General features: G+C 30.4%; 1 protein-coding gene and 1 non-coding gene across 2 annotated transcripts; one reads left to right on the top strand and one right to left on the bottom strand.

Moving 5' to 3' along the window:
* Nucleotides 1–3,689: 3,689 nt before the first annotated feature.
* On the bottom strand, nucleotides 3,690–3,908 carry LOC121220674 (small nucleolar RNA U3). The gene has a single exon (XR_005917893.1). It is a non-coding gene; the product is annotated as a small nucleolar RNA U3 (small nucleolar RNA).
* Nucleotides 3,909–9,690: 5,782 nt separating this feature from the next.
* Nucleotides 9,691–10,386, top strand: LOC121220299 (uncharacterized). Its single transcript, XM_041099972.1, has 2 exons — nucleotides 9,691–9,935; nucleotides 10,077–10,386. The coding sequence occupies exons 1-2, from the start codon at nucleotides 9,691–9,693 to the stop codon at nucleotides 10,384–10,386; spliced, it is 555 nt and encodes a 184-aa protein (XP_040955906.1).
* Nucleotides 10,387–11,502: the final 1,116 nt, after the last annotated feature.

Here is an 11,502-nt window from a genome sequence, read left to right as displayed (position 1 = left end):
GTGTCTAATTAGTGATTAAATGACTTAATTGAATTATTGCATGAAATTGGAAGTGTTTATGTGGCAATTAGACCATAAATTAGTGATATGGACACAAAAGGGTAATTCTAGAAAAATATCTAAGTAATGGGTCAAGGGCATTTTTGTCCAAATTGAGTAAAAGACAAAATAAAGTGAAAATTAAGTGTCCATCTTCTTCAAAATCAGACGTTTGCTGCCAAAAACATTCATGTCACCATAGCTAGGGTTCTTGATCTTCCTAAGCTCAATTGTAAGTGATTTCTTTCCCCGTTTTTAATTATTTTCGTATTTTTATGCTTATTGATGCTTGAATTTCATGTTTCTACCATTTAATTTAAATGAAATTAAAGTTTAAAAATTGACCCATTCATGATATAATTGCAAATTGATTAGTGATGTTAGATAATGAATGTTTGAAGTGTTAATTACAAGTTTTACTAGATGAATTTCAATGAAAATGTTGAAAAAGGGCTAAATTGTGAAAAATGGTAAAATGTGCATAAAGTTGTGATTTTGTGAAATTGAGGGCTGTTATGAGCATGAAATATGATTTAGTGAAGTTTGAAATTTAAGAATTTAGTGAATTTTATTTTTACGAGCTTAGGGACAAAAGTGGAATTTTTGAAAAGTTTTGGGGAAAAATGTAAATTTGCCAAAATGTTGTGTATGAATTGTATTTGAATGAAATGTTGATAAAATGTATTAAATTGTATTAATATAGATGAAGAAAGAAGAAATAGTGGAAGTGATCGGGGAAAAGAGAAAGTTATCGACTAAATTACAAAAATAGTCGTTTTGCATCTGAAGTAAGTTACGTGTAAATAATAGTTATATTTTTATAAATTGTGAATTATATTTGATATGTGAATTAATATTGAATGTGGAAGGAAAATTGTTCATGAATTATTCAAGTGTTAAAGTGTTGAAAATAAAGTGTTAAGTGTAAATTCCCGGTTGAACTTAGGAATAGAAGTGGATACAAGTGACATGTCACTAGAGATCAGTGTTACAGTGTTACAATGAGTCTCGGGTGCTGGGTGATCTAGTATGTGTTGCAAACACCTGACAGCTTGTGTGAGCAGGCCCCTGGACATTTCCAGTGTTATTGATCAGTGGTAGCTTCGGCTACGTTTCAGTGGTAGCTTCGGCTACATTTCAGTGGTAGCTTCGGCTACATAACAGTGGTAGCTTCGGCTACATATCAGTGTTGCACTTATGTGCTAAATCTCTACGTATCTGTGTATATTCCGAGTGTTCAACGGGATTAATGATGGGTTAAACTGAATATGAAATGAAGTGTGTATGCAGGTACAATTGAAAGAATTGAGCATATGTGATAAATGTTAAGTGTGAAAATGTATATGCAAGTGAATTGGTAAGATTGTGCATGTGTAAGTGATTGAAATTGCTAAGAAATGTTTTGATTAGTTATATGTTAAAAGTGTTAATTATTAAATGAGTAATTATTGTTTACATGTAACTTACTAAGCTATTTATAGCTTACACCTTTCTTTCTTTCCTTTGTTTTATAGTGATTTGAACTTGATCGAATTGGGGATCGTCGGAGCTCGTATCACACTATCATAATCATCTCGGTATTATGTGCTTTTCAAAATGTTTAAACTATGGCATGTATAGAGTCTTAATCATTTTGAGCATGTTCAAATGATATGGCTAAGATTAGCTATTGAAATAGTTAGTAAAAATTATGTTTTGGGTGTTATGTATGTTAAATGGTAACTAATTCAAAGAAGCAGTTTCTTTAACAGCAGCAGTGATGTGAATGTGAAAAATCACTATAAATAGTATAAATGTAATTAGAGAGTGAATTATATATGGAATTAAAGCTTATCAAGTCTATTTTTATATGAAAGAAACGGTGTAGGAAAATGAATTCTGTATTTTGAGATATTTGAATTTTAGTGAGACAGGGTCAGAATGGTTTTTGAAGTCCCCTGTTCTGACTTTGGAAAATCATTATAAATTGTACAGAAATAATTATGGGTCATAATTTATATGTATAGATTTCTTAGTAGTCTATTTTCAAAATAAACAAACGATAACCTTATATGAATTTTGTGCAATGAGATAATTTATTTTTAGTGCCAAGAGGTCAGACCTGTCGAGCTGTGAAACAGGGGATAATTTAATGAATAAAATGCACTAATTGGATAAGTCAAAAATTCTGAAAATTTTATGGTAAGTAGGAATATGAGTCTAGTTTCAGGGAAAATTTACAGATTTAAATTTTGAGTTTCGTAACTTGAGTTATAAGTAAATTAGTGACAGTCGCGCAGGTGGATAGTTTTGTTGTGAACAGTGAATTTAATTTTAAAAGCAAATTTTTATGCTCCGAATTGGTAAGTTAGATTGGATAACATCTCGTACTTGATTCCGGCGACGGTCTCGGGTAAGGGGTGTTACAAGATCTACTCTTAAATAGATACTATTCAACCACCGATTTAAGCACATCAAATATAGATTAGTAATCTAAAAATATTAAACCAAGAATTAAGCACACATAATTAAGAACAATAAACTAAGTATTTATTGCGTAAAATTAAAATTAAAAGACAAAATCCATTATAGGGTTTATGTCCTTTAGGTGTTTAGAAAATTAGTCCATGCTTAAAAATAAAAACATCTAATATATAGTATAATCGAAAGAAATAAAGAAACTCACGACAACTTCTTAAGAAATCAATTGGGAATCTTCAATCTTGACAGAAATCTGCTTTAAAGTTGGCTTCATTGGTGTTTTCCAAATTGTTTTCTTGAATATTCTATAATGACTCTCTTCTATCTTTTTCTTTTGTCATGTATGTCTTAAAATACCTGAAAAACCTAAAAATTGCGATTTTTCGAAGTTTGGTGTGAAATCTCATAAAATTGACACGGCCTACCACATGCCTCTGTGGGTTACACGACTGCGTAGTTTGGCCTGTGGAATTGGCTAGCTCGTGTGACACCTATAGCTAGCTCCAACACTCTAATTTTCACTCTTTTTACTCTCAAGTACTCTATTAAGCATCAAAACAAGAATTTAAAAGGATTAAAAGTATAAAATTCAAAGTTAACATCGAATAATCATTCAAAAACATGTTAAGAATAAAGTTAAAACATATTACTATTAGCACTTATCAGCAACATTCTCTGTAGGGCTTAGACTCAAGGCATCAACTTCTTATAAGTACAATTTGAAAAAGAAAAACATAAGGCTATTTGATAAAACAAACTGCAAAGCGAGAATGAGCAGTTGATGTTGCAGATATAATTTTCTTACGAGGCATTATTGTAGTTTTAAATAGTAACAACCTTATGATTGGGGCCTTGGTTAGATTTGTGCGGTAAAGCATTGCCGAGGATGACTAATGACCTGAAAAAACATTTTTAGCTTTTTTGTTGTATATATATATATAAGAATAGATATGGGAGTTTTATTTGCTGTTAATCTGGTGAAAGTGCGTTAATCTAAGAATGGCAGCATTGCAAATTCTAAACTCATATTTGGTAAGTTTCTAGCCATTCAACTCTCAATTACTATCTCTGCAGGGCTTGCCTTCTAAAATCCCCCAAATTTTGCTTCAAACAACACTGCAAAGGAACTATCTGTATGCAATAAGCCTGCAAATTCAAATGGAAAAAGAAAAAAAGGGAAAAGGGGAGAGAGTCTGTCAGACAACTGCGTGACCTTCCCAACCGCGCAAGGCAAGCTGAGAACGATCCTCTGCGGTCGAAGTGAAACCAGCAAGGGAAACACCAGACCAATAATCACGCTCAGATCACACAGTCATGGTTCATCAACCAGACTTGGAATCTTGTCTCCTTTGAACTTAGGGACACAGAGGTACGAGCCTATAGAACAGATCCTGTTCAAGTAAGGTCGTGACCATGTGTGCCTTGGTTCTATTTTAAATACCATCCGACTTTGATATTTTTCTCCTATGTGGGATAACTGTTCAGCTTCTAACAAAAACAATCAGCGTTTGCCCTACACGTGTCTTTCATGATCTCTGGCCGCCGCAAGGATTGGGATCCATTCAACATAATTAAATATATCTACTTGGGCCTGAATAGAATAATTTTGATTACTCATGGATCATTAGCCTTGTCTAATGCTTTCTTCACAGTCTATAGCCTTAAACTTGACTTCATTCTTTTAAACCATTATGTATCCATGTGATTAAACTAATAAAAGAAAATATTTCAATTAACTGATAGGAAGTGAATGCGGCTGCAGTAGTCATTGGTGATGGTAATTTGCTGCGTTCTTGCACTATGGTTAGGTGATTGGAAAGTGGTTTGATAAGTTCCGAAGAAATTGTGGTCCAGACCAGAGATCCCGGAGGCAGTACAAGTTGTTGAAGTTTATAACTATCACATGTTCTTATAACTCTTAGGATGCCATGTTCTTGTGATAGGATCACATTATTAATGCCTTCGGTTTCGCCTTTACCATGTTCTTGGCTTTTGAATGTTGACTTTGATTTCTAGACAAAAAAAATAACCCATAGGGAAAGATGAGGTGAGAGGGACGTGTGTGTATGTTGAGTCGTTGTATGTCCGAAAGAGTTCTTGGGACATTTATTGCCTTGAGTTAGAAGGGAAAGGAATATCAAATTATTGTTCTTGTCTTACGTAGCCATGAAATTTGTATTATGTAAGTAGCCTTCTTTTTCATCATTAAATGATTCATACTTAACAGTCCCACTAATATCTATTCTATGTATTAATCTTGTTATACAAATAGGGATAAATATATTTTTCTTAAAGAAAATAAAGATAAATATGTTAATTGTCGAGTATCATTAATTTAACTTAGTACAATATGAGGCCTCTCCTTAAATTGATAACCATTAAGAAGTAAACTCGTGGGGCAAGCACATATCAAGTTGAATGTGGGTCTAAAAATGATAGTGGGTCAGCTATCTGTAAATTTTAGATCATTTGAATCTGTGAATCTGCTTAAAAATTTGAATCCACAAATTATCCGACTTTTAAAATTCAAATATGAATTCGAACTAAATATCATTATCCATCGATTATTCAAATCCACATTCATTACAAAATATATAAAATTTTGGTTCATGTAAGATTTGAGCACATAACTTTTGACCATTAAAATTATAATCATCAAAGATAATCCTTAACTTTAGTTAAAATTTATACAAACTAATAAATAGTGTATAAATATTAATAAAATAATTTCAAAAATTAAATAGAATAATTATTAATTTAAATGTAATAATTAATAATAATTTTAAATATGTTTTAAAAAAATTATAAAAAATATATTCTCACATTTTATTCTCATAGGCTCCATTTGTTTCACTGAAAATGGCTTCTGAAAAAATCTTTTCTCTATTTTCCTGTATTTGTTTTATGAAAAATAGCTTGATCAATAGAAAATAAACCATTTTTCTTATAAAATGACTTACTCTTTTGAAAAACGTAGGTTATTTTCTAGAAAAGAGCTCTTTTATGAGTGATTTTATTTTTATATAAAAATTAACTTAAGTTAAGCTTAATATTATTATATTATTAATAATTTTTTATTTTTAAAAATATTTTATATGAATAAAATATTAATATAAAATATTATAATTTTTAATATTATTAAACATACATATTTAATTATCTATATCTAATCATATAATAATTTATTATTTTAATAAATTATTTAATATTTTAATTTTATTTTAATAATAAATTTTAAAAATATTAATTTTAAATAATATTCTTCATATATTATTGAAAAATATTCAATATTAATATTTTAATAATAAATATTTATTACAATTATAAATATATTAATAATAAATATTTTTTAGTATAAAGGTTAAATATGCCATAAATCTATGTACTCTTCAAAATTTTGGAATTTAATCATTGTACTTTTATTTTCAATAATTTAGACCCTCTACTTTTCAATTTTTAAAATCAAGTTCAATTGTTAACATTGTTAATTTTTTTTTCAATTTTGTTGATGTCACATTTTTAAATAAAATATACTCGGTATTCATGTAACTAAAAAGTGACATTATAATGAACATAAATTTAACAAAATATTTTAATGCTAATAACTGAACTTGAATTTTGATATCTAAAATGTAGGACTAACCCAAAAATAAAAGCATATGGACTAAATTTCAAATTTACGAAGAATGCAATGACTTATGACATATTTTAACCTAGTATAAAAATATGAATATTTTAATTATATAAATATGAGTATTTGTTTAAATAATGCTTAGCTTCATTTATCCCTTGCAACTTTAATGTGTCAATCTGTACTCTCATATATGTAATATATGTAATTTAAATTAAGCATTATTTATTATTAAGTATGACATTGATTATTACAAATATTTTCTTAGTATAAAATAAATTTCGATTGTTAAAAGGAAAATCAACTATAATATTTTATAAAAATATATATTTATGTCGTGTTTGTTTTACAAAGAACAGTGTAAAATATAAATTTATAAATATAAAATAAACTCAGTTGAACAATGAAAAGATAAAAAAAATCTCAAATGTTTGTTTGTTTCATTGAAAATAGATTTTATGAAATATTTTTAGGAAATCTGCCAAACAACAAAAAATTAAATTATGAATATAAAATAATTATTATAACATTATGATATTACAATGTGCATTCTTTTATTAACGATATGCAATCTAAACCTTAAATATGTAACTAATTGTATATAGGCTAGGCTCCTCTATTACACCAACTAGACTCACTCCTATAAAAAAGAAATTTTTTTTTTTACCAATCAATCCTAATTTCAAATAAATCACTCTTCATCGTTTGTTTCTCTTTTCTTATCTTCTTTATTAGTAAAGGGGACCCTCGACAAAACTTTTTCACCAATCCAGTAAATTTGACATATGGCGGTGTTATTTCCAAACGACATGCCAAATAAAATTTGATATGTAAGCCTATATACAATTATGTTATTATAATATACATAACTAATATACCTTAATTATATAATACTAATTGTATATATTATGGTATACCATAAAATTAGTTAAATGTTTAAGGTTTAGGTTGCATATCATTAGTAGAAGAGTGCACATTGTAATATCATATTGTTAAAATAATTATTATACATTCAGAATTTAATTATAGAACAATTGATATATTATATGTCATTTAAAGTGTATGTATACTATTTTTATATATAATATGTACTAAAGATAATTATGTCAATTACAAAATAAATTCATATTATAATATTTATTTTAATTATATAAATATTAGTTAATTTTTTGTTTAAAATAATTTAACTAATTGAGTTGATAAAATAATCAAAGTGATAACCACAAATCTAGAAATTCTGATGATTTCATCTCATAGTTTAATTAGGTTTACAAATACAAAAGAATAAGATTTAAGAGAAGTTACATAAGATTTAAGAGAATAAAATGTTAAATAAGATATATTTTCTGATCATTTTTTAAACATATTTTAATTTATTTTAATTATTTTTATTATAAATTAAAATATTTAATTTTAGAAAATATTTTTATTCATATTTATATGATATTTACTAATTTGTGTAAATTTTAATTAAAGTTGAAGGTTAGTTTTAATGGTTAAAGCATGATATTATTTGTTAAAGGTTTGGGTCTAAACCTTATTGGAAGCAAAGTTTTAAATATTTTGTAACTCCTAAATATTCGAATCTGCAACGAATTGACATCCCTATTTAGACCTCATATCTTATGCCAATTGTTAGAAATCGTTTTAGAGAAAACATGATTAGGTAGAAAAATGGATCTTTAAATTTTTTCTAAAATCGAATCAATTTAATACAAGAAATTTGGTCGAATAAAATACAATAATACAAGTATATCTAATGTCGCAGGAAGATGGTAGAAATCACAAACCATCTTCGCAAAGCTCTTTGGTTTTTTCAATCAATCCAAATTAAAGTATGATAGTTTCAATCTTTCAACCAAACAATCTTCTCTACTATTATTAAACTCATGAGCGAATGGAGAGTAGGCTCTTATGAAACCTTAAACACAAGGCAAATCAAAAAACTCTAAGTAGGGTTTGACATAATCTTTGTCTATAACCGACACCATCTTGCAATGAAAATCATAAGTTAGAATGTCTATGGTTTGGGGAGCCTATGGGCAGTTAGAAGGCTTCGGCATACATAGAAGATGTATAATCCCTAAGTGGTCTTCTTTATGAAAACTAAGTTAAGTAGTTTTCGAATGGAAAATATAATGTAAAAATATGGTTTTTTAAATGGTATTGACGTACTAGCAAATGGTTCAAGAGGTGGTCTTTATTTAGCATGGATGTAAAACGTTTCTACTAGCCTTAGGAGTTATTCGAGAAATCACATCGATGTTGAAGCTCGGGATGATAATGTGGGAAAATAGTGGTAGTTTACGGGATTTTATGAGACTCCATACGAGCGTAATCGAGATGACTCATGGAGCTTGTTACATAATCTGAGTCGTGGTAAAGTTTTACCTTGGCTAGTTTGTGGCGACTTTAATGAGGTCATGTATGGCTATGAAAAATAAGGGGGGATACCACAAGATGAAAGAAGAATGGAAGCTTTTAGAAGAGTTTTGAAGGATTGTCAGTTAATAGATATTGGATATTCTGGGACATCGTTTACATAGGAAAGAAGAAATTTACCGAAAATAAACATCAGAGAGCGCTTAGATAGGGGAGTGGCGAACAAAAGTTGGATGAATATGTTTTCTAGTGAGATGGTTCAGCACCTTTCACGTTTGTGTTATGATCATTGCTCGTTACTTTTTCATGCCGAACAAGTGAGTAACAAAGTTAATAGAAGGAGATTTCGTTTTAAAGCATGATGGGTAATGGATGATTCGTTTGAGGACGACATCAAGAGGTTATGGTTGTCCTTTACAGGTGATTTGTTAAACAAATTGAAAGCCTTAAAAAGTGGTTTGTCTATATAGGCTAGTTTAACTAGACGAAAAAATGGGGGCATTGAGAGGGAGTTGACAAGGAAATTGGAAGAGTTGATATCAAAAGAGAGAGACGATGAGAACCTTACAGAATTTATTGATACAAAGGTTCAATTGAATTTGGAGATTGAGAATGGTGAGAGGTATTAAGAGTAGAGAGCTCATGTGAATTGGTTAAAGGTGGGGGATAAAAATATGGCCTTCTTCCATAATTATGCATCCCAATGTAGACGTGAGAATTCTATTAGAAATTTGAAGTATGAAGATGATAAGGAAACTAGTGATGAGGAATAAATAGAGGGAATTGCTCGTTGTTATCTCCAAAAGTTATTCTTTTCGGGAGGTGTTGGCAATTTGGATCATATCTTTTTCGGAATTAAAAAATGCATCTCGGTCAAGGAAAATTTGAGGCTAATGGCAAAGTATACGGAGGAAGGGGTTTGGACAGCCTTAAAAGAGATGGGACCAACCAAGGCGTTTGGAGAAGATAAGTTTTTGACATTATTCTTTCAAAAATTTTGGCATATTGTTGGGGCTAATGTCACGAGATTTTACTTGGATGTTCTTAACGAATGTATGAATTTCGAATCATTAAATGTTACAAATATTGTATTAATTCCAAAAATTCCCCACCCAACAAATTTAGGGAATTTTAGGTTAATTACCTTATGCAATGTCCTTTATAAAGTGGTAGCTAAAATGGTCGTCAATCGTTTCAAAGATGTTTTGGATAGGTGTATTGATAGTGATCAAAGCACTTTTGTTTCGAAAAGATTGATTTCTGATAACATATTGTTAACCTATGAAATTTTGCATGCTTTTCATCATAAGATAGTGGGGAAGAAAGGGTTTGTGGTGGTAAAGCTTGACACGAGTAAAGCATATGATAGAGTTGAAATGGGTTTTCTTCGAGAGATGATACTACGCATGGGGTTTGATTTGGGGTAGGTTTAGATTATAATGAGATGTGTCACGTTTGTTTCATATTCAGTTATAGTAAACGAAAAAGTGAGGGAGGTCTTTCGACCCACTAAGGGACTTCGTTAAGGGGATCCGTTGAGTCCATTTCTCTTTTTGATTTGCAGTGAGGGGCTTTCAGCTTTGATGAGGTTAGTAGTGAGAGAAAGCTTGATGAAAAGGGCAAAGGCAAGTCGAAGTGGCCTTCAGATTTCACAATTGCTATTTGCTTATGATTGCGTTCTCTTCGGAGAAGCAAATGTTAATGGGGCACAAACGTTGAGAACGATTCTAAGGGAGCATGAAAGTTGTTCTGGTCAGTGTGTCAACTACGATAAATCTATTGTTTTATATAGGTCAAATACTTTAGAAGGGGATAGACGAACAGTTTTTGGTATTTTAAGAGTGAGATACTCAAATGATCTAGAAAGATATTAGAGCCTACCTAATATGGTTGGGAGAAACAAGAAGCTCTCTTTTCAAACTCTTAAAGATAGGTTTCGGCAAAGGATTGAAAATTAGAGTGTGAGATACTTATCTCAAGGGGGGAAGGAGGTTTTTATCAAAGTTATTTTACATGCCATCCCCACATACTCAATGGCTTGTATCTTGCTCCCTCAGTTTGTATGTGGTAAACTAGAGAGCATCATGGCCAAGTTTTGGTGGCAGAAAGGGTATGGTAAAAAAGGTATTCATTGTTATGGGTGGGATCAATTATGCGGACTTAAGAAAAATAGGAGTTTGGGATTTAGGAGTCTTTCCAAATTTAATGTTGCCTTATTGGCTAAACAAGGCCGGCATATTCTTTGTTATCCGAATTCATTATTAGCTTGAGTTTTAAAAGAAAAGTACCTTTCGAGTTCTAATTTTCTTAATACAAGATTAGGAAATTTACCTTCATATACCTAGAAAAGCATGTGGCAGCGAAGTGGCTTTTACAAAAAGGACTGTGTTGGAGGGTTGGTTCTGGTGAGAAGATTTCAATAAGGGAAGACCTTTAGCTATCAGGGTCTATCAGTTTGGGTTTATTAAACAACGTTAGTAATTCTGAGGTTACCTTTGTTTCGAATTTAATTGATGCACAATCAGGGAAATGGAGGAAAGATATAACTTTTGATACCTTTCCAAAGGATGTCGCGAAGGGAATACTGATGAACCCATTGGCTAAGGAAGTTTTTCGATGATATGCAGGTTTGGAGGGGTGAGCCATCAGGTGAATTCTCCGTAATAAGTGCCTACAAAATATTACAATAAGGTATACTACCCCCTAATGAAAATTATACACAATAGAACCTTAAAGAATACTATAAAAAAAAGTATGGAATCTACAGCTCCTTTCAAAAATTAAAATTACAATTTGGGGAGCTTCATGGGATTTCTTTCCTACGTTACTCAATCTAAACTACAAAAGGGTAGCCACAAATTGCTTGTGTCCTAGGTGTCTTGGATTAGTGGAGTCAATCGAACATATCTTGCAGGTATGCCCTACATCAACAGAGATATGGGTGAATTGAAATCTATCTTGGATTTTACAAAACTCAATTCAGCATTTCT

This window comes from Gossypium hirsutum, chromosome D08 (assembly GCF_007990345.1).
Source record: "Gossypium hirsutum isolate 1008001.06 chromosome D08, Gossypium_hirsutum_v2.1, whole genome shotgun sequence".
NCBI classification, from domain to species: domain Eukaryota; kingdom Viridiplantae; phylum Streptophyta; class Magnoliopsida; order Malvales; family Malvaceae; genus Gossypium; species Gossypium hirsutum.
This window is presented reverse-complemented; position numbering and strand designations above follow the sequence as displayed.

What these genes read in the sequence shown, in the direction of transcription:
- LOC121220299 (XM_041099972.1), top strand. Translation starts at nt 9,691, where the DNA reads ATGGTCGTCAATCGTTTCAAAGATGTTTTGGATAGGTGTATTGATAGT. An exon ending in CGCATGGGGTTTGATTTGGG is followed by an intron (nt 9,936 to 10,076) that starts GTAGGTTTAGAT and finishes TTTGATTTGCAG; the next exon opens with TGAGGGGCTTTCAGCTTTGA.